Here is a 24,638-nt window from a genome sequence, read left to right as displayed (position 1 = left end):
ACAAGAAATTATAAGTAGGAGCCCTAAAGAATTACTCTTAGCTTCTAGTCTTTGTTTCTTCTGTTTTGCAGCTCCACACTCTCCACTCACAACGATGGAAGAACTTTCCCACCTCTTGCCATCAAAGCCCAGTTTTCATAGCGATGAAAGAGCAGCCCGAGGAAGTGACTTGTTACTGTGCAAGACTGCTTTGCAGAAATTTTTCAGGAATACTAACTAGTTCAAAAATGGATTTAAAAGTCCCTTTTATATAGTTTGTTTTTATAACATCTTTAAGATGTCTGTGATTTAGACCAGTAATTTCCAAACTGTGTTGATCATGCTCCCCTATTAGTAAGACAATTTTGAGCATGTACACCCAACATATGTATATTTTGGGGTTTGTAAATCATATGCATGTACTATATAGCTACTATTGTTAATGTCCTAAGACAAACTATAGGGTTAAACATGCAAAGGGAAATTCTATTTTTCCTCCTTGCCTTAATAAATCATGTTATGGTACAACATAAAGGCTGGAAAGGTGAAGAAGAGTATAGTTTAGCGATACCCTTTGTCTCAGGTTTTCCTTTTGAAGGTTAAGAGCTCAATCCTGTGTTTTATTGCCCCACAGAGGCTGAAAGAGGCCATGCAAGTACTAGAATCCCCATCAGTGACTGTGCTTGTGAACAAGACAGTACATGACAGGTAACATTATCGGATGTACTATCCGCTGAAAATCAGACAAGCTGTGCAGATCAGAGGTCTTAGAAGAATCTAATTTGGTAATACATACCTGCTACAACTAAACTTCTAGTGCTAGAGGCATAAATAATAAAGAAGGGACTGAAGCAACTACATAGGGCAACATTGAGGCAAAGCATGAACACCAAAAATTTTAAGAAATTTAGAGTTCCCATCATGGCACAGCGGAAACGAATCCGACTAGGAACCATGAGGTTGCAGGTTCGATCGCTGGCCTCACTCAGTGGGTTAAGGATCTGGCATTGCCATGAGCTGCGGTGCAGGTCACAGACACAGCTCCAGATGCAGATCCATTATTGTGACTGTGGTGTAGGCCAGCTGCTATAGCTCCGATTCAGCCCTTAGACTGGGAACTTCCATTTGCTGTGGGTGCAGACCTAAAAAACAAAAACAAACAAAAAGTTTTAAGAAATTCAATTTTTCTTTAGTCAAAATGAACTAACTAAACTGAAAAGGAAGGAACTCTTTTGACAAATGAAGGAGAGAACTTTTTTTTTTCCACTAAGGAAAGTAGGGAGAGGAGATCATTAAAACTGAGAGACTGAAGATGACAAAGTGTTGGGATCTTCCAGAAATGCCAACCAGGACCCAGGAGGATCAGCAACAGTACAGGAAGAAAGGAAGACATTCTACAGAGCCCCTCAAATTACAATACATTTTCCTCCCTCTATTTTGCCAACTTCTTCATCTTTGGTGAAATACTTGTGTCCCTTGAGAGCCTTCCCTTTTCCTTGTCCAAGTTAGTTTCATCCTTCTACTTCTCATCAGCATCTACCCACATAAGCCTTATTTTAGTCAATAACATGGTGATTGTGAGTCTTGATTTTATTCTGAAATTCAGGGAGTCAGGGACTATTTTGTTCATCTCATTTCTAGCATTTAACAGAAGACTCATTATTTAGTGTGCATTCAATAAAAGTAAAATGGACAAATTGATTAACATGATGAGAAAAAAACTACAATTTCAAACTTGGGTTTTCGGAGTTCCCATCATGGAACAGTGGTTAATGAATCCGACTAGGAACCATGAGGTTGTGGGTTTAATCCCTGGCCTTGCTCAGTGGGTTAAGGATCCGGCGTTGCCATGAGCTGTGGTGTAGATTGCAGACGTGGCTCAGATCCCGAGTTGCTGTGGCTCTGGCGTAGCTCCAATTAGGCCACTAGCCTGGGAACCTCCATATGCCATGGGAAGCAGCCCTAGAAAAGACAAAAAATAAAAAAATAAAAAATAAAACTTGGGTTTTCACATGGGTTAAAACGTAGACAGAGAATTGCAAAGCTTTAGGTAATGTTAGTTATTTAAATACTTAAGTTGAAAACTAGGTCATTTGAAGCTAACGAAATTCAGGATATTTTATTAGAGGTGTCACAAAGGGACACAAGTCAAAAATAACTTACTTTAAGAATGATGGGACCATAAGGTAAGAAGGCCACTAATCTTTTTTTTAGAATGAGAATAAGATACTTCTTTTAGAAAAATGTGTGTGAGGAACAGAATTTAACCTAAGAAGTATCTGCAAGCAATAAAAGCTATGACAGAGATACTAAGGGTACTTGAGAAGGTAGTTTTATACTTTTCAGACTTATATGCTGAGAATGTTGGACTTAGCTTTAGGAAGAAAGGAAGAAAAATTATTTTAGAAAGTGAATAATGTGCTATCTGAAAAGCTGATGGATTTACCATTTTTCCTTACTACTTTAAAAACACAAAAAACCTAGATTCTTGTAGAGTTCCTGCTATGGTGCAGTGGGTTAAGAATCTGACTTCAGAGGCTTTGGTGGCTATGGAGGCTCGGGTTCGATGCATGGCACAATGCAGAGAGTTAAAGGATCCAGCGTTGCCACAGTTGTGGCATAGGTTGCCTCTGTGGCTCAGATTCAATGCCTGGCCCCAGAATTTCCATATGCTACAAGTACGGCCATAAAATAAAAAATACAGCTAAAAATCTAAATTTTAATACAAAAAGTAATCTTCACTAAATGACCAATCACCACTTTCTTCTTTTATTGCTTAAAAGCATTATTTATTCATTTTTATTCCATTTTATACAAAATATCTAAATTACATTCATTTAAGTAATTAAGTTTTCAAAGGGGACATGAATTTCTGTTATCCTCAAGTTCTAGAAATAAGGGAAAGGTGGGTTTTTGTAATAGAGACATTAAAAAGGGAAAAGAGAGATGACCTCCATTTCCATTTTTGGAAGGCTGCTTTAAAGCAAAATGTTCCTTAAATAAATAAAAGGGATCCACACCACTACATAAAAGAAGCAAATAAGACACAATTTGATTTGTATAACGTGTATGTCTATGGAATTAATGGTAAGTATAATCTTAACCATGTTACTATAATTAATGGGATTTGTCAGTTCTGGCATTCATACCCTTTTTAGACTAGTGGTCCTGGACCATGACCTGGAGATGTTTTAAAACACAAATTTGAGGGCCCAGGCTGGACCCACGGAATCAGATTCCTGGGGGAATTTGTTTTAACAAACTCTTTACGTGGCCCACTTGCACACAGCACTAGGAAAAGAGAGCTTTAATACACGCTGTTTCTCAAGCCTCCTGAGGCAAAGGAAATACACAAGAGCATCCAAATCCTCATTAAACAAATGAACTATACGGCTCTTAGTACAGAAGTGTTTGTTGGATGAAATAAAGTCAAAGTGAAAACTAATGTTCAAAAAGGAAAGTAACACAGTAATTCTCCCAACAGTGATGTGGAACAAACATTCCTTGGGGATTCCAAGTTCTCAAGAGAAAAAATGCAATCATTTTTTTCCAGAAAAACAGACTGTATGTACAAATGGGTTGAAAATTATAAAGTTACCTCTAAAATGACATTTACTTTTAACTTTTCAGTGATGTAGTTTAGATTTCCATTTGTAAAAGTTTCCTGATTTTGTTTCCAAAAATAACTAAGCAAGAATAAAATTGATGTTGATACTTGCCTTCCTATGTTCCCTTGGGCCTGCTCATACTTGCCAAAGTCCTCACTAACTTAAATCATTCTATTTAAAAGCTGATCACCTAATTTAACCAATGGACTAAGGAATAGCTAATGCCTCTTCTTTTTACTTCTCAGTGCCCGCTTCTTGGTTATTTTATAATTACAGCTTCTTAATTGATTGGGGCTGAAGAATAGGAAATAAAGCAACCAGTTTTGCTAGCTGTCAGGAGTTGTTATAAAAAGTATAATGGAAAAGGATGTTGATATTCATTAATGATTAAAATGAGAAACTTGAAGGATTTTATGGTGTTTTTTTTGTTTGTTTTTTGAGGGTCACACCTGTCATATATGGAGGTTCCCAGGCTAGGGGTCTAATCAGAGCTGTAGCTGCTGGCTAAGCCACAGCCACAGCAATGTCAGATCCTAGTCGCGTCTGTGACCTACACCACAGCTCACAGCAAGAGGTGAAAAGAGGTGTCGCTGCAGATGAGACACAAACAACTATGTTTCACTTAAAGAAAAAAAGATTTTGGTGAGAGACACTAGTAGTTGGTTTGGTTGGCTATTAAATGATAAAGAAATTGTGTGTTTAGGCTGCTAGTTTATAAACAGTTTGCTTTTCTGTAGTGGAAAATACTGACCACTTATGAAGAAAATGTGAAATCTACCCCCACAGACCTTTTTATCTGTTTAAAATGGAGCTAGCTAATGTGTCCAGAATGGCTGCTGCCTCAGGGGACCCTGATTTTCTTTCTTGTCTGCTGGGTACCATGGGTGTGTGGGCAATAGGACCTGCAGGTTTGGTTCTACTGGGCCACCTAAATTTAAGACACTGCTATACAGGAGTTCCCATTGTGGCTCAGCGGTAACGAACCCAACTAGCATCCATAAGGGTATGGGTTTCATCCCTGGCCTTGCTCAGTGGGTTAAGGACCCAGCATTGCTGGGAGCTTTTGTATAGCTTGCAGAAGTGTCTTGGATCTGGCATTGCTTCGGCTGTGGTATAGGCTGGCAGCTGCAGCTTTGATTTGACCCCTAGCCTGGGAACTTCCATATGCTGTAGGTGTGGCCCTAAAAAGACATCCCCAAAAAAGACAGTTATTTCATAACCACATCCAAGTGGGGCTAATTCAGATTGAGCCAGAGAAAAGCACCTACTATTGAACTTCAGTTGGGACTTGGCAGTCATCACATTCTCCCACTAACAGAAAAATTGTGCCAAATAACCTCAAGTGCCGGGAGAGCAAAGTATCACCCAAACGCCTGGGGGTAAGATGTATGCAGCTAAGGAATCTGGCTAGTCAACTGAAACTCTTTGTGAAATGCTATTAAATATTTTAAAAAACAGCGATTAATCAATAATGTAAAGGTTTTATATTCCAAATGCCAAAACTGTCATTCAAAACAGACAAATTTAAGAACACATGAAAAAGAAAAGGAACATTTGGCTGGTACTAATTCACGTTTAAGTTCTTTTCTGTTTTATGCCATTTAAGATTGTAGTAACTCCTAATAAATGTTTCATAATGTTTAAAATGTACCATTTCTTAAGCGTTCCTTTCCCTACCCTAATAAAACTACATAAACCTAGGCCAAAAAATAGTCCAGGATCATTTTTTATACACTAAAGGTACTGAGAGTGAGATCAGTCAAAACCCTAATAGCATTCATTTTTAATAAACTGGCAGTGCCAGTTGTCATGGCAACCTAATCCTTATAAATACAATGAAAACACAGTAAATGTCAAAGTCTAAAACTAGTCATTTCCTTGGAAAACAGGAGAATGGCTGGGCCAAGTAACTAAAATACAAAGTAAGAAGCTAATTGCTTCAGTAACTTTAAAGTCAGCTTTATGGCACCTGCAAAGGTCTGAACATACTCCACAAAAACATTTGGGAATCACTATTATTAGAGCTAATCCTTATAATTCAAAAACAGATCTTATTTTACTGTAACTAGAGTCTTTTTCACCATTCCTCCTCACCAAAATTATAAGTTCATCACCAATCTTCTAGGAATTTCCACCAATAAGAAGTCCCCAGGGCCTAATCAGGATGGTTCTGAAGACCATGGTGTTTGCACCTTCTCTCTCTACTTAATGTGGCTGCCTCACTAAAACATGCAAAGATTAGCATGAACCCAGGTCTCTCTCTGCCTTAGCCCCTAGTCTAGTCCTCAAAGAGCTTCAACAAAACAGAGCAACATACAGTGGCAGAACAGCATGCATCCATACACACCTTTATAAAAGAGAACCACGATCTTCTGAAAGGCTTTCATAAAATGGATGTTGTCATAACAGTATTCTTGAACCTTCTGGAGGAGGATCAGCTCTGACTGGCCTTGGGAGCTGAATACAGCCAGGAGTGGAGCGTATTGCTGCAAGAGAAAGTGGGGAGTGAAACCGTACACTCTCGTGGGAGGCTGCAGAGCTGACACCACTGAATCACAACAGTAATCTGGAGATCTGCCCAGAAAACATTCACTTTTAAGATCTTCTTATTATCATGTGGTGTCCAATTAAAATGAATTTTTTTGGGGGGGGTCTTTTTAAGGTCGCACCTGTGGCATACGGAAGTCAAATCGGAGCTGTAGCTGCTGGCCTATGCTACAGCTCGTGGCAACGCCAGATCCTTAACCCACTGAGCAAGGCCAGGGATCGAACCTGAGTTCCCATGGATATTTCATTACCACTGAGCCACAATGGGAACTCCAGTTTTGTTTTAATATCCTAGCAGCTTATCAGATTTTTCACTCAACTCCCTAAAAGAGACCAAATATTAAATTCTGACTAGACTAGAGTTTTTTCACATTATTCTCTTCATTCCACATGACCTTGGCTTCCAGTTGCTGACTGATGTATAGCTCCTGTTTTCTCTATGATCTCCTCAACACTTACCTCCTCCTCTGAGCTTCCCATGATCAACTGAACCTGCATAGGCTACTCCTTGCTCTGTTCTTCTAAACATGGGGAGTTATTGTCAATTTGCATCCTGTCTAGTTTATACTAGTCTTTCACTTCCCAGTTGAGTATAAACTCTGAAGGCAGGCTCTAGGTCTTCTACATGTCTCAATACAATTTTCTAGGGAGCAGACAATAAAAGCAAAAATATATGTATCCCCACCTAAAAACATACAATTTATGGAAGATCCCTTGTGGCACAGGAGGTTAAGGATCCAGCATTGTCACAGCTGTGGGGCGGGTTTGACCTCTGGCCTGGGAACTTCCATGTGCCACAGGTGTGGCGACCACTCCCTCCCAAAAAACATTTAAATAATTTATACAATCAGCTGACTTCTTTCACCACTCATCTCTAAATCCTAATATCAACTTGAAGTTTATTTAAAAATGCTCACTGAGAATTTCTGTCACATAGAAGAGAAGAAGAAGAATATAGTTAGACCATATTTCTCTTGAACTATTGAATATATGACTCCTCTGTGGATTTTCTGAGTGTTACTTTTATTAAGAATGACCCTTAGATATTTCACAAGCTCTTACACCTGAAACATTTTAGGGAGTGGCAAGTTTGAAATGAAAAACATCAGGAAATAGTATGTTTGGCCTGAGTCTGGGCACACTACAGACAGGACCCATCTGTCACACTGTGAAGGGCTGCAGTTGGCCTGCAGCTTAGACTGCTCCCAGTCAGGTACCTTCAGGTGCTTGAGGGCCTGCTCGGCAACAAGTTCCTCCTTCTTGTTCCACTCCACAGCGTTCATGATACAGGTCCATAGGAGTCCAATCACCGCTGTCTCCGGAAGATCATTCCTCTTCATTTCTTCTTTAACGTAGAGCACCACCTGCATTGCATGGAGACAAGAGTCAGAGAGTAACAGGCGGCTGGGGAGCTCCCCTCTCGCTGAGCCTGGTCAGATACAAATATTCTGCTCCTTTCCTGGCATATACTCTCCAGTTACCAGAGGGAGGAAAAACACAATTTGTTCTCAAAGATTTATTTTTAGTTCCAAAATTAATAGGCTTAACTCTGGCCAGGAGCTGCTGGTTAATAGGAAATAGGAGATAATCTTCATTTCTGAGGGCTTATTCTTTTTATCGGCAGGAACCCCTTTGAGTGGAGCAGGGCAGGAATTATTTAAACCAGTTTGACTTCGTGGGGTTTGAAGGAGGCAACAGAGCTGTGAATTTCTACTTTCAACCCTCAACTCTAAACCTCTTGATGACAAATGTCTTGGGTTTATATAAGGCCTTCTCTATAATTCATTCTTTAATAACCATTCTTGCTGGTCCTCATGCCCCATGTAAATAAAGATCAACGCAGCAACAGCAGCCCAGCAGGCTATTTCCTCTTCAGAATTACTTTTAAATATGCACTTGTATCCTAAAATCTGATGCTATGGTATAAAATCTGCTGAACAATGTATTTTATACCACTTACTGGGGAAAAAAAATCTTTCTCCTTTTGAAATAAAACTACAAAGAGGTGAGGGCCTCACAAATGATTAAAAACCATAATATATTCAAGTGTACTACTTTGTGAGGAGAACAACTATTTTTTTCCTTTGGGGGGGTGGTGGTGAAAACGCATTGCTTTCTTTCCTACTGGCCTGGGTTGCAGAGGATCAGCAATGGGTTAAACAGCCTTTGAGAAGACAAGGAACTGGGATGTTCCAGTCCCCCAGCTGGCAGGGGAAAGCTGCAAAGAAAGGTGCTATCTCTGTATGTAAAAGTACTGAAGTGTTATCTGGTTTGCTTTTCCCCCATGGAAAATCATGTTCACTTGCTTAGAAAAATGTTATTGAATATATCGCTGACCTTATTGCCATGAGACTTAGGACCAACACCTCCACCTGCTGGACAATGTCAGTCTGCAATTCTCCAGGCTTAAATCCCATAACGTGCCCAGCAAGACAGAGAGCACGCAGGGTAGTGAGGGCTTGGGACTTGGGAATAAATGGCAAAAGAAAAGGACACTTTATGCAATTTTTAAATTATGATGTAGAAGTTTTTAAAGTTCAAATAGGAAGTTTTCTTCAGGCATGACTTGAAGAAGATACAGTCACAGCCATATGGACTTTAGCTACGCAAAAATGTGGAATTTACATTATGGGATTATGCAGCTATTATGAGTGGGAGCCAACAGGCCACTGGTTCAACTAGTCTTTTCCTGTAATATGAATATAAAATCAACCCTTTTATTTGCCTTAAAATTAAGACTTACATACATTAACCCAGTACTTAATACCATATTATGTAATCTGCAATAAATGGGGAAAGCACCATAAAATGGGACATACTGATAATGAATAGTAAATCTCTTGGACAGATGAAATATTTTGACAACCACAGCAGCCTGGTAGATAGCCCCTTGTGTGGAAATAACCATTAATTTCTGGAACTTCCTGGAGGATTCTGAATCAATACTTTGAAATTGAGCTAATGGTATAAAAAGAGCATCAAATTCACAATAATAGACAAAGAAAGGTCTCCTAAAGGAAGGTAAAGGTGCTGCACGGGCTCACGGCAATGTGAGCCCACGGTCCCCACCTCCTTGATGGGGCATTCCTGAGAAAGACGCTCTTGGAGCTCCTTCTGCAGCTCCTTCCTGGTGCCCAGGGACTGCTGGACTCTGAGGAAGTCAGAAAGCTCCTTCAGACCTGCGTCAGTGAAGTATTTAGCAAAATGATCCACACTCTGCCTGTTAACTGGAAAGAGTTCCTGAGAGAGAAAAGAGATACTGTTATACAACAAGCTATTCAAATTCCAGCAAGCATAAAGAACAAAATTTTCATATTAAAGTAGCACTTAGAATATCGCCTATTTGGAAAAAAAAGGATTGGTTTTTCAAAAGAATAAATCTTGGGCTTACATTTTTAGCATTTGCTAAGCACCTTCCAAAATTAGGCACTCTGACAAAGAAAGAGAATAGAAAATGCTAAGCAACTTACATAAACTACTTTCCCTCATTTGGAAACTGTTATTCCCTTTTTTTTTTTAAAACTTTAATCAAAGTATTAGCATGTATAAATACAGAGCTAAACTTGCTAAATTAAATACAAATAGCATGATAACTCTGAATAACATATGGATTGTTTTAAACTCACAGGAAAAAAACCATTAATCACTGTTTCCTTAATTATGAGTTAACAGACAAAGGCTAGTTTTTGTAATGTTGAAATGATTCAAGATATTAGAAAACAACACTGACTATTATCATCTCAAGGACCTCTATTCACATTCTAAGAAAATGCTATTATTCTAAAAAACTAGCTCAAGAGCTAAAGAGAATTTTTGTTATATCTGTTAATGATGGTGGCTCTAAATTATGTTCATGGCCAGATCTAATGTAAACCTGCCCTATCAACTCTTCAATTCATTACATAATTCTGCTGGAAATTTTTAAAAAGAGCAATACACTATAGCTGCTGTCATATTTTTCCCTCATTTCCATTTCACCTTACACAGTTTGGCAGAGTCTTAGTAACAACACTTAGTCATGTTCTAATTCTGTGTGACTCCAACACCCAACTAAGAAAGTAAGGCAGTTTTCAAGCTCTTACATTTTTCAGACTGCTGCAGAGTCTACAAAATAGATCCAAACTTTTATGATGGTTAGATTTGAGTGTGCATGTGTGTGGTCAATGGCTATGTGGCTTCAATAAAAATCTCAGCAGAAAAAACTGTCATGAGTTTGCCACCAGGTATAGTAACAGATCCAGATGGCTTCTATGTCATGAGTCAAATTTCAATAGTCTCTATATCATCATCCATAATTTGCCTTGATGAGTCATGAGTTTCAAAATGTCAGAGCAGAGCTGGTGGGAGCAGCTATCAAACACGCATTTGTGTTAAAGCAAACATTTCAAACCTGAGTGAAATGTTGTCACCAATATCTGTTCTAGCTTTGAAGAGGTCCTCCAAATTTGAGGGGCAGGGAACTAATTCAATATTGGATTTCTTCTGTGAACCAGGATGTGGTGGGCAGATTACTCATACTTGTGTAATATATTAATTTTCATAGAAAAATAAACTGTCTTAACAAGGTTAAGCAGCTTGACCCATATTACGCAGCAGGAAATATTTAAGGACATAGCTATGCAATCCCCAAAGGCAATAATTACTCTGCTACTCATGTCAGCATTCAATATTCAACTTAGGAAGAATGTGACTACAAAGTCTGATCAAAGATTATGTTTAGAGTAATATGTCAAACATGTTATTGGTGGTTTATTTATGAATGATATCTAAAGTCCTTATGAATGATACATAATATAGTGAAAATTACTATTGAGGTTAAACTGAGGCAAAATCAGTGTAAATCAGATTATGACATTTACAAACTTGGAACGTGGTCTGCATTTGTTAGAAAAATCCTACCCAGGTACAAAACTTCTATCACCTTATCCCTAAGTTACAGTCTCTCTGCTTCTGCCCTTTGTTCCTGAATCTACTCCCAATGCAACAGGCAGTGATTCTGTCAAAACCCCAAATCACACTATGCACATGCTGCAGAGAAGTCTCCCCAAATTTCCTATCTTACTCAGAATAAAGGCTAAAGTTCCTGGATGATATAGGACCCACTATGAGTCTTAGCTGATCGTCTACACTTTTGCTCTTGCCAGGTACCCTCTCTCTTGCTGACCTGACACATCAAGCCTCAAAGCCTCTGCATTTGCTGTTGCCTTTATCTGGCATCCTCTTGCTGGAGCTCCCCAGATAGCTCACTCCCTGACACAAATGTCACCTTATCAGAGAGGACTTCCCATAGTGCAATGGATGCACCTCGGTGCTTCCTACTGTTTTCCTCGGAGCACTTTTCACTTTTTCTTACACCATGTATTTAATTGTTTATTTCACTTCCTGCCTGTCCTGCAATAGAATGTAAGGTCCATAAAGGCAAGGGTCTGTTGTTTGATTTCTTTAGTATCTTCAGCTCCTAGAAAAGTTTCTGGCCAATGTCTTGATCAGTGTTCCCTGTTCCAGGGATGGGGAAATGATGTTTCCCATCTCCTCTATCCTCAGAGTTGATATGTACTTTTCTTGCTTCTATATTACAGAGGGAGGTAATTGCTAAACTTTGAGAATACGCTACTTTTCCCCAAAATGTGCTAACACAGAGAACATTTTGTTATATGTGTTAATGAAACAAAAATTTCCTCCGTGATGATAGAATGACCCTATTTCCTCATTCATTTGCGAGTCAGCAAATACCAGGCAGGCACGGTCTAGTGTGGACGGTCACTGTGTCCTCACAGAGATTACAGCGTTTCTGGTAGAAACTGCCACCTATGCTTTTCATATTCAATTATATATATAGACGAAGAAACTGTAAGAACAGTTAAATGAGATGAGTCTTGTGCTAAGTTGTAATAGACTGTATCTTTGTTTCTATCATTCAACCCCTCTCCTTTAAACACTTGTTTAAATGAAGCCCCTCCTTGCTACACCTGCCTTCACAGCTGGAGAACTAGCCCGTACGTGGACTAAATCTTCCCACCCCACTGCCAGGCTTCTCAGTGACTTCTTTTGGCCAGAGAAAGTGAGCTTTTAAAGCACCAGAAGGGCTCACATCAGTCTATGTTCCTGCCCTCTGCCATGAGGCTAGAATAGTGCACATGGGAGCTTCTCCTTTAGCCTGAGTCCCAGAACAAAGCAGCATGTAGATCTCAGCAGGGCCTTACCAAGACACAGCTAACTCACAGAATCAAGGACAGGAATATGCTCCTTCACAGGAACTTCCACCCACATCAGCAACCTAATGACTTGTCTTCAATAACTGCCATAGCTTCTAGGACTGTGCCTGGCACAGAGCAGGCATTTAAATATATGCTGAATGAAACTTTTTATCAGTGGCAGAAATTAATAAGAATCATACTTATTTTTATCATATTCTAAAGACTTCTGAGACACAAATAGGGATATTTTAAGGTAAACTTCAAGAGATAAAGCAATTTTAAATCATTGAAAATCCAAGAGTTTACAGTGAGTCAGATTTAGAATTATCCCATGGATCAATACCCTAGCACAGTAGAACACACTGGAAGAGAAACCAGATAAGGAACTAGATTAAGAGAAGATGGTAGGGGTGTCTTTTAATTTCAGACTTTGCCCTAAAATTGTAAAAAGAATTTCACTTGGAGAAAGCTCTGTCTTCTGCACAGCTGTTGCTTCTAGCAGAAAGAAATTATAGGGAGCAGATAGAAATTATGGGGACAAAATACTTTTCTTGATTTTCTTTGAAAAATATAAAGATAGAGAAGCAAAAAATATAATCAAGCAATTGTGATAGTGGGAGCTTCAAATTAACTACAATTTACTTGTTTACTTTCTTAAATATCTTAAGTATTACCAAGGAATCTTGGTATAGATAAGGAGTCTTGTTAAACTTCTATTCTGTTAACAAACTAACCTATATATAAGATCAGTGTCACTCAACTACGACCCAAGGTAATTATAAATGTCTAATTAGGTGGGACAAATGTGACTTTAAATTTCATATTAAGGAGTTCCCGTCATGGCGCTGGGGTTAACAAACCCGACTAGGAACCATGAGGTTGCAGGTTCGATCCCTGGCCTTGCTCAGTGGGGTAACAATCTGGCGTTGCCGTGAGCTGTGGTGTAGGTTGCAGACGCGGCGCGGATCTCGAGTTGCTGTGGCTCTGGTGTAGGCCAGCGGCTACAGCTCTGATTTGACCCCTAGCCTGGGAACCTCCATATGCCGCAGGAGCGGCCCAAGAAAACGGCAAAAGACAAAAAAAAAAAACAAAAACAAAAAACAAAAAACAGATTTAAAATAAAATAAATTTCATATTAAAACTTCAAATTTCTATAGTTATTAGCTGCAAAGGAGTTAATTCTGATAAATGCTATCTTTATGTCAACAAACTTCCAAATTTGAAAGTCTCTGTATTTCCTATGACTCTTTAATTTTATCATTGCATTTATGTATTAAAATGGAATTAGGTTCTATCTGCCAAAAATACAGAAATAAAAGGAACCATGTTCCAATTCAACACAGACCCAGGCATTTCAGTTGTGTATTACATTGCAGGCATTGACAGAGCCACGGAAGAAGCATGAACATTTAACTCTTTGTCCAGACAAAACTTACAAGCAGCCTCTTGTCTAAGTTGGCTTTTCTCAAAGAGGAGGTAACAGAGTTGGCATCTTTTTCTGCCATCCATGCTTTAAAAAGCTTGACAGCAAATGAGGCTGCAATGCCTGTTTAAAAAAAAAAGGGAGAGAAAAAAATTTTATAAGAAAAACCATTTGTGATGATGCATAAGTCAACATTTCCTATTAAGTAGACTGAGAAGAGTAAATTACTCAAAGATTTGATTTGGTACAAAGGAAAAACAGAAAGCTCTCTAGGCACTGGCACTGTACTATCCATTACTCAAAAGAGAACATTTTCATGAGACAGGTGGAGGGGGGAGTTAAATATTTTTCCAAGTTAAACTCTCTAGTTCCAACCTGTTAAAATTGTAAATCTATCTATCTATCTACTATCTTTACCTTGGTCAAAAACAGATTCAAAGCCAAGTGTTCTCTAGTGTTTTGCCCCTATTTCACCCTGTGGTTCACCAGTATTTTATATTTATAACAGTGATTCTGAGGCACAACAAATAAATCATGAGCCATAAAACTGAAATGTCAACATGTCAACTAATTTGCTGATAAATGATACCAGGGAAAGAACATTAATAGTGACAGGTATAAATAAATAAAGCTCGAGATGAACATGCATCATTTACTTTACAGTTTTACTTTTTGTAAAAAGCATTTTAAAATATTCATGAACTAAGCTATAAAAATGTCAGTGCTGTTTTAAGCTGAGATCTTTTCTGGGTATTTTTAGAGACATTTTAAAAATAACAATATTAATCAGGAATCCACTCAATCACATACTTGAGTGGATCTGATCCACTCAATCAAATACTTATAGTAGGATTTATTTCCAAATATAAATAATCAGATAACTATGAGACAGCTTTTCTGTGAACACTCTAAATGTCTAAGTTAATGTTGCATTTATTTAATGAAAAGTTGAGTAGTTGAAATATTAAACTGATTTTTCTGAATTGAAGGCCTCACTATTGTTAGTTTGGCAATCTCAGCTTAACCTCCTTTGTCCATGGCACCCCCCCTGAAAGCTACTACTGGGCTAGTCATGTGACGGATTTCAGCCAATCAGCTGAAGGCAAAATAAATTACCCTAAGATCAGAAGTGCTCTTCCATTGAACTTGAATGAAGAAGCATGTGCCATAATTGGACCAGAAGACTTCTTTTAAAGACTAAGGAAACCATCGTTGGAGTGATGCTTATGTTTTTTGATAATGGAGGAAAATACGTTGAGTCCTGAATGCTAATTGCTGTTCACCCTAAAGTCTGCTCTACTTTTACGTTTATTGTTACATAAGAAATAAATGTCTTTATACACCAATTTGAGTCTTATCTTCCAGTTACTTGCAGGTAAACAAATCCAATTTATATACATATAAGGTTTTATTCTGAATAGTAGGGAAACTAAGCCCCCTTCCCCCTCTATGACAATAAAACCTGTGTTATGAGCTGGGGAATTTTATGTTATCAACTGCTAACTTGAATTTTTAAGAATATCATTAGTTCATGAAGTCAACATAAAACTTAATATAAATTTATGTAATTAAATAAAAATAACAAATCTTACATGTAATCTGCATTGTAAATAAAGTATGCTTGAAATTAGGAATCTAAAACCCAGGCTCAAAACTATCATTTTGCATTAAAAGTATCTCTTAGTGGAAGGGTTTGAGAAATTTCTTTGTACTTGAGATTCTACTGAGTGGATGATTCTCCCTTAACCATTTGTTGAGTGGGAGGTTGGGGAAAAGGCATAATTTCAAAACGCCTTCCTATTTGGGAGGCAAAAGTTTAATGCTTTATTTCTAAAGATGGTGGAGTATAAAGGAAAACCATATGACACAGGCACTATGTCACTCTTATAATAAAGGTAAATTTTCTTCTCTTCTCCTATTTCCCTTTATATTTTATCATAAAAATTTTTAAACATTCAGAAAAGCCGAACAAATTGAACAATAAACACCCATGCACTCTAGGTACTAGAGCAGTTAATAGTTTGCTGTATTTGCTTTATCATGTGTCTATCCATTTATTCTTCTAATAATTTAATTTTTAGTACATTTCAAAGAAGTTTTATACATCATTTAGGTTTTTAATACAACCAGAAAGGCAATTATTTTCTGCTATAGGTGCAAGGGATAAGCTGGTGTAATTAATATTTACTGTTTATATTTTCTCTTGTTCTTCTAGTATAAAATGGCTAATACCATAAATAAAACATGAAATACCATGAATTCTCTTCAGGAAAATACTTTAAAGTGCTATAATACTAACAACATATTAATAACAATTAGAAAGTCTGAACTACCATAAATCTGAGGTATGTTAAGCTGAAAACTATAGAGAATCTCTAAATGTTATCATTCGACTCTCGATTTAGTACTCTTTTTCTCAGCTACAAGAAAACTGTAATTCATTTTAGTACAGACGTGAATGAGGCTCGGACTTCACATTTGTTGCAGTAAAACCAGATTCTGAGAAGAAACAAAAGCTCTTTCAATTTATTTTTAAGAAAAAAATAACTCTTTGTGTTGCATTATAACTTGAATATCATTATCCTCCTACTAGAAAAAAAAAAGCCCACTTTTATTTTATTCTATAACCAACTAATTGTACGTATGCTCATCATGCTTAATGCCTTAAAAATCAAAGCAAAACTCTGAGGCAGCCATTTGGACTTCTAAAATGGACATAATCAATATCTTAAAAAGATGATCTAAATGAACGTCTGAGCAGAAGATCCTGAGGGGAAACAGTTCAGAAGAATGGCCTGAACCAGGGAAACAGACATCAGTTTGGGGTGCATCTGGGAATGTGAAGGGGCATTTTCGGCTACTCAATGGAGGCGGGTGCTTTAGGCGGGCATTTTGTGCCTGAGGGCAAAGAGGTTAAATGTCCCACAAAGCACAAAAGAGTCCCTCACAATGAAGCATTGTCCCAACAAAATATGCCAGAAGGCAACTATAATGAGAGAAATGGTTTGGACCAGATTAACGTCAGGGTATCTGACTTAGGCACTGAGTGTTACACTGAAAATTCTAGTTTATTATTACTCTTTATTTGTCTCTGTATAGGTGTGCATATTTGTCTCCTAATTCCTACAATAAACATGTAGGATCCTTACTGTTTGAACACACACAGACTGTCTCCTACGTGGAGGATGGGCAGGTAGTAGATGACACTAAGAAGAGATATTAACATTTTCCTTTCTTTGGCTTTTCTTTTGACATCTGACAGGGAAGAAAACATGAGCATAAATACCTTCTTTGACTAAGCTGTCAGTGAAAAGACTGGTGAGGATGGTGGCAGGAAGGGTGCCGTTGCCCAGCAGAATCCCCGATAGCATTGCCAACTTTGTCTGCTCTGTTTCGGAAAAGGCTTTAAGGAAGAGGAGAAGCTGTGGGTCAAACAAAAGAAACCATGTCTATAAAGCAAAGGACTAAAGTAGGAAAATAATAAACAGAATGTCTATCCACAGCGAGATAGCATACAACTGATAAATTATGTGCAGCACTCTTATTATTCACTGGAAACACACATAGGTTCGACTACAATCTGGATGCTATAGAAAGGAAATTTATCAGGCATAGCTCCTTTCTTTCAAGTTCATCTATAACACAGCTATAGGTAACATTCATGGGAAGGAAAAGAGACATTTGGAGAGTAGTGTAAATAGGGCACATAAATAATTTACATTTGACTTACATATGACAAAGCATATTACATAATGTTCTCTGAAATATGTCATTGCCTTTCATACTTTTTTTCACTTCTTTGCGCGTTCCCTCTGCCCTTCCCGCAACAGAACTACCCATTTTTTCTTTGGGTTTATTATAACCAAAAAACCAAGAGAACAAAACAAAAACCAGAGTCAATACGTTTGACATCCAGCATATACTTTTTCTGAGTTCACAGCATATGAACTCCTTAAAATCACTCTTTAAAACAAGACTGCTGGGGAGTTCCCGTCGTGGTGCAGTGGTTAACGAATCCGACTAGGAACCATGAGGTTGCGGGTTCGGTCCCTGCCCTTGCTCAGTGGGTTAACGATCCGGCGTTGCCGTGAGCTGTGGTGTAGGTTGCAGACGCGGCTCGGATCCCGTGTTGCTGTGGCTCTGGCGTAGGCCAGTGGCTACAGCTCCGATTCAACCCCTAGCCTGGGAATCTCCATATGCCGCAGGAGCGGCCCAAGAAATAGCAACAACAGCAACAACAACAACAACAACAAAAAAGACAAAACAAAAAAAAAACAAAAAAAAACCAAGACTGCTGAGTAAAAACAGGGTTTTCTAATTTCTTGATGCCTCTTTTAAAACAATGAGATTTAAGCTAGGTATTTCTTGGATCATACAGTTTTACCACCAGCCCTAGTGATGAAATAATGGAAGACGTAAGATAAAGAAAAGTTCCTAGGAGAGAAAAAGACCTCTGCTGTGAGCTAGAAATAACAATTTTGTAATAGGAGGGTGACAATGTTGTTTGGGTCCTTCTGGTTCCAAGGCTGCCATCCTCTTATCCAAAAGTAGGAAAACTGACAAGGTAACAACCCCAGAAAGGTTAAAAGGAAGCCAAAGCAAACAGGGTTATACCCCACTCCCCTTCTTGAATTCTAAGAGTATCCGGGTTTGTAGAATGCCCTCCTCTTTCCTAAACCTTTTCTACCTAGTGCTTTGACTATATTCCATGGCTATTTTCTCTGTTTCAATAAATCTTAGGCATGATATTGAGATTCTCCAGGGCCCAATATCACTATTGGAGGCTCTGCTGCCTTTTTCATTACTTTGCACCAACAAAAAGTTACTGGCACAATATAGGCTTATTAAGTGCTCTAGGGCCAATGAAATTCCATTAGCTCTGTGCAGTGGGTAGAATAATATTAATTTGCCATCCCCAACAGTTAAAGGATTATTATATCACAGAGAGGTTATGTGACTCTCCAAATATTTATATGATGAGTAAGCACCAGAACTAGAATCAAACTAATTTGTTTCCCTCCCAATTTATGCCTATTAAAGTCTCAATGATTTAAAAAGTCACTTTCTAAGTTCACAAGAAAAGTGGGAGTAAGGAAGGAGGCAATGTTAAAGCTCCAGAGAGGAGTTCCTGTCCTGGCTCTGTGGTTAATGAATCCGACTAGGAACCATGAGGTTGCAGGTTCGACCCCCGGCCTCGCTCAGTGGGTTAAGGCTCCAGCATCTCTATGAGCTGTGGTGTAGGTCGTAGATGTAGCTCAGACCCCACGTTGTAGACCCCTAGTCTGGGAATCTGGGAACCTCCATATGCCACGCAGGTGCGGCCCTAGAAAAGAAAAGAAAAAAAAAAAAAAAAAAGGTTCCAGAGAGCACCAGAAATGGGGTTAAGAACTGACAAAACCAAAGATACTTTCTATCAATCTTTTTTCTTCTTATAAACAATAAGATTCAAGTAAATGATGAAAAATAGCCAAGATAAAAATATTAAAACTACTTGTTTAAGCATGTTAATATATTCATATTCATTAAAAAACTTAATAATAACAAAATGGTGCAAAAGTTATATATTTTCTTAAAATTACTACCCATATTGCTTAGCTATACTAATCGATATTAGCAACAGAATTTTCTTTAAAAATTGGGTGCACTGTGAACAATTAATCATTCTTAAAAGCATATTCATCAAATGAATCAAATAGAAAGGTTTCAAGGTTCAAATAAACTGAGAGAGAAAAACGAGAGATATTATCAGAAAAAGCAATAAGATATTTATTTAAATGCTTTACCACCATTTTTTTTATATTTACCCCTCTATTTTAATCAAGTACTTGTTTTCTAAGCACCTAGCAATATAAAGGACCATACTTTTTTCCATTTAAATGTTTTCATATTAAAAAAAAGTAATACATACTAACAGAACAAAATAAAAATGCGAATAATCTCATTAATCCTACTTCCTTAGAATTAGCATTATTGTTTAGATGTGTGTCCTTCCAGATTTTTAAATGCACTTATATATGTCTACATATAATAAATAACTATGTGTATAGGGACATGTTTTTACTGAATTATACATTGATCATAGCTAAATCCTTTGACTGGAGCAGATAGTCTTTGGAATAGTTTGTGTGCATTAATACTTAAAACAGCCTTGAGCCTCATTTCATTTTATTTCATTTTAAGTATAGTTGCTTTACAATGCTGTGTTTATGCTTCACTCCAAACCAAAAAAAAAAATTGAGACATAAAGAAATTAAGCAATTTGCCTAAGGTCACACTAGTACCAAATGGTTGCTTTTTCATTTAACAATTTATCATGGACATTTTCCTTTATTTCTCATTACTATGATGAACATCTTTATATAGATAGTTATATGTATCCATGCTGAAGGATTTCTGTAAGTGTGAGTTGACTCACAGAGGATGTAACTTTTATAAACATTATTTTACCGTGAAAATATTCTTTGTTATATATGAAGTCATCTCCTTTGCTACTTCCTTTGTTACTCTGTAGCATTTACCTTGCTGCTTACTACTTGCTTCCCTTTGTCCAAAATGGTTCCATATATAACAAAGGATATGAGATGACAAAGCAGCATACAAATCTGTAACAAGTTAATGTGATGACTGCTATACATAATACATGATATATGCAATATGATCATATATTACATCATATTAATCATGTATTATACATAGCAGTCACATGTACAAATACAGAAGCACCTCACGTTAGAATGAACAGTTGCAGAGTTTCCATTGTGGCTCAGTGGCAATGAATCTGACTAGTATCCATGAGGACACAGGTTCGATCCCTGACCTCGCCCAGTGGGTTAAGGATCTGGTGTTGCCGTGAGCTGTGGTAGAGGTTGCAGATGTGGCTCAGATCTGGTGTTGCCATGGATGTGGTATAGGCCAGTCGCTACAGCTCTGATTCAACCCCTAGCCTCTGACCTCCACATGCTGAGGGTGCAGCCCTCAAAGATTAAAAAAAAGGAACATGTTGTGTTGCAATTGCACACAAGAGAGCTTCTTTCATAAGGTGCTATTGTTTATTTGGCTACTTATTACAGGCCAGCTACTATACCTTATTGCTTATCTCATTTATTTCTACAACAACCATAAACTAAGTACCTTTATTGCAGCTATTTTGTAGATGAGAAAAACCACTGAGATTTACACCCAGACACTATTCCCAAAGAAGTGCTTCTACCCCCTTTGCTAAACAGCATCTTCTAAAATTAAAGAATTTTACTGAGTATTAGCTGCTATGCCACACTCTTTCACAAGCTTTAACTAACTACATATTCTATAAAACTATCCCTTTGAACAAAGCATGCAGCCTTACACTAAATATGAAGGAAAAGCTCTAGATTAATTATGTATTTCTTCCTACAGCTATAAGCTAATGATCTGTCATACTTATTTCTTCATTCAACAAACATTTATTAAAAGCTTATGGTGTCCATGGTACTTCTGGACTATCCTTGCATAAGCAAAATTTTTGTCCATCTTCATTTCATCATTTTAAGCAAATAAAGCATTACATTTGAATTTTTACCTTTTTCATTTCATCCTCAAATGCCTTTTCCAAATATTTGTATCTCCTGATGAGCTTATTGAAGACCTAAACATAAATAAGAACCAATCAATATTATGTAAATAATCTTATTTTATTTCATTTTTTTGTTTTTATAAGGCCACACCCTGTGGCATATGGAAGTTCCCAGGTGAGGGGTCGAATCAGAGCTGTTGCAGCCAGCCTACACCGCAGACACAGCAATGCCAGATCCAAGCCATGTCTGCAACCTACACCACAGCTCTTGGCAATGCTGGATCCTTAACCCACTGAGCAAGGACAGAGATCGAACCCATGTCCTCATGGATACTAGTTGAGTTTGTTACCACTGAGCCATGATGGGAACTCCCTATAAACAACTTTAAAAGGAAACAGAAGGAGGTGCAGAAACTCACCCTCATTTCCATATGGGTGTACACTAATAAAAATGTAGAGTTAAACATGTTCAGACTGTGATATGGGAACTACAAGCATTTCAAAGGAGTTATTACAACCTGGGGGAAAAGAAATTACAATTCACAGGTAGAATAAAACCAGTGTATTCAAGAATATAACAGGTGAGAGACCAGACATAACTGATGAAAATAAAATGAAGATAATTTTAAAGCTTTGTAAGGCAGATATTGAAAATAACTGAAATGAAGCGGATTACAGATATAATCACTTAGATACTAGATGGGATGGGGAGGAGATCAGAGTTCAGGGGAGAATCATGTTTCTTCTGCCCAGGTGAACGACACACACATGTTTTCAGCAGATGAGCAGTAGATTACCGGCCCTCCACAATCCAGTTAGAATTCTCAAGTAGGGTTTGGATCTGTATCAGTGGAATTCTGGACTCTTTTCTAAGTGGCATGATGTTTGCTGTGGATTGAATGTTTATTTTCCTTCTAAATTGATACACTGAAGCCCTAATCCCCAAGGTGGCTGTAGTTGGAGGTGGAACTTCAGGAAGTGGTTAAATGAGGTCATGAGGGTAGGGCCCTAATCTGATAGCACTGAGGCCTTGTAAGAGCCAGGAAGAGATTTCTCACCAGGATCTAAATCTGCGGGCACCCTGACCTTGGACTGCTCAGCCTCCCAAATTGCAAAACATAAAATTCTGTTGTTTAAGCCACCCAGACTGTGGTATTTTATTATGGCAGCCCGAACAGACTAAGGCAATCTTATTTAAATGAGGATTTGACAAATGTTATTTTAATAAATATGGAAATGGTTTGTGAATCCAACACCTTTCTCTTATACCTACATGATATATATGCTCATCTAAAACTCTGTGTTTATCCCTTAGTGATTAAGATGGAATCCAAGAGTAAAAACTATACCATTGCCCTTTCAGAGGAAAGAAGAATGGTTCAGACAGCAAACTAATGTGCAATAAGGAAAAAGAATAAACTGTGTTGAAATCCTACAAATTTGATTTCTAACTTGCACTAGCACTCACATACTCTTTACTGTGATTATTACCAGGAAAAAGAATTCTCCTTAACCCAGAATGATAAATCAAATCCCCACAGGTAAATGTCTACATAGGAAAGCAAAATCCACTATGCTACAAAAGCACTCTCCAAAGAACTAACTAAAATTAATTTCCACTCAAATCCATCTCTCTATTTCATTTCTCTCTCAACCGGACTACCCCACTGATCAGTTTTCCTGCCAGTCTATCAGTATACAATAACATAATAAACTCAGAAACAATGTGTTAAAGGTCTTTCAAATATAAGTATTCTACATGAAAAACAAAACTGTAAGTAAAAAGAAACTATCCTACTTAGATATAATGAAGAGGTGAAGTGTAAGTACATCTTTTTTATTTTCAGGTAAGAGGTAAAAGCAAACAAACAAAAAAATAACATAGCTCTATCTTTGTCTTATTATGAATTCAGCTAAGTATCTCTTCATATGTTTAAGACCTATCTAATACTCCTATTTAAAAAGCGGCCTATAGAATTTCTGAACCTCATATTTGTTTTGGGTTTTTCTTGTTTTTGTTGTTTTTTGGGTTTTTCTTTTTTTGCTTTTTAGGGCTGCACCTGTGACATATGGAGATTCCTAGGCTAGGGGTCCAATTGGAGCTACAGCTGCCAGCTTACGCCACAGCCACAGCAAAGCAGGATCCAAGCCATGTCTGTGACCTACACCACAGCTCATGGCAATGCCAGATCCTTAAACCACTGAGTGAAGCCAGGGATCGAACCTGCAACCTCATGGTTCCTAGTCAGATTCATTTCCCCTGCACCATGACAGGAACTCCTGTTCCTAATGTTTTCTTGTGTTCAGATGTTTCCCTTCCAGCACAACAATCTCTTAGTGACAAGCTCTACCTGAGCATAGTTTCGGATGGTTTCATGATCTTCATTTGCTGAAAACACACAGTGGTTGGTCATCTTGGTCTTGTCACCATCATCTATGCGTGTTCCTCCAGGGGCTGAAAAGAGAAAGATAATGACCATTAGGAGAATACTGAAATCAGAAGAGTATTTTTGCAGAGCAGATCACTTCCTGTACATCAAGGAAAACAATAAAAGAAGGTGTCATGGAAACATTCATAGAATGATGTGTATGCAGAGATGCATGATTTTTAAATTATCATCTTAATAAAAGTTTGTTTCAGGTGGTTATATTCATTACAAAGGGCTAATTAAATCTCCTGCATAAATTAATTGCATCAGAATAGACTCCTGAAGGAGCTCACTTTTCTAAAAACTAATTTACTTATAAAAGATACATTCATGTTACTATGACTTGTTTACATTTCTAATATAATGCAAAAGTGGTTGTTCAATTTTCTACTCCTGCCATAGTGTACGAAATTATTGTTGTGCATACTTGTGTTCACTAGATTCTATCACTGTAAGTCTGGTTCTTTCCCAAGTTTAACCATGCAAGCTAAACAATAATACTTATTCAGTGAATTTAATTCAATTATTCAATGCAGTTCCTGATGTTCCCCACATCGGGGCATGGTTCACATGTCAGGCTTGATGATATTTTGCTGGACTCCAGTTCACCAAGACTGGCACTGCCCAGACCTGGCTGTTCCAGTAGATCTAGCTGGTTTCTACTTCAAGAGTCATTACGACTGCTTCCTCCTCTACCAACCCAGCCATCCAATATACACTCTGACTCTTTGTCATTTGTATTTGATCCCCCAGTGGTTGCAGTGGCTAGGAAAGAGTATGTCTTATTCTCCCTCATCTTTTTCCCCATGGCCTATAAAATATTATGGAGTAAATAGATTAGAACAAAAGGATGCCTTTTTTTCTATGACTCAACTTTCCTCATTCAAAGGCTTTTCTTGTACT

At 37.8% G+C, this 24,638-nt stretch overlaps 1 protein-coding gene across 6 annotated transcripts in view; it reads right to left on the bottom strand.

Annotated features, from left to right (window-relative positions):
- Positions 1–24,638, bottom strand: part of BZW2 (basic leucine zipper and W2 domains 2) — a 59,507-nt gene that overhangs the window by 2,523 nt on the left and 32,346 nt on the right. For 2 of the 6 annotated variants that reach the window (NM_001245007.1, XM_021102037.2), the window contains 7 exon segments: positions 5,935–6,073; positions 7,352–7,498; positions 9,204–9,374; positions 13,768–13,877; positions 17,041–17,176; positions 21,313–21,378; positions 23,658–23,761. In NM_001245007.1, coding sequence (NP_001231936.1) covers positions 5,935–6,073; positions 7,352–7,498; positions 9,204–9,374; positions 13,768–13,877; positions 17,041–17,176; positions 21,313–21,378; positions 23,658–23,761 — 873 coding nt within the window. 6 annotated transcript variants of the gene reach the window in all.

This window comes from Sus scrofa, chromosome 9, assembly GCF_054392235.1.
Source record: "Sus scrofa isolate SSC_HxYL_T2T_F1_AM1 chromosome 9, Sscrofa_HxYL_maternal_Yorkshire_Landrace_v2.0, whole genome shotgun sequence".
In the NCBI taxonomy this organism is placed as follows: domain Eukaryota; kingdom Metazoa; phylum Chordata; class Mammalia; order Artiodactyla; family Suidae; genus Sus; species Sus scrofa.
The sequence above is the reverse complement of the archived record's forward strand: the minus strand, read 5'-3'. Positions and strand labels throughout refer to the sequence as shown.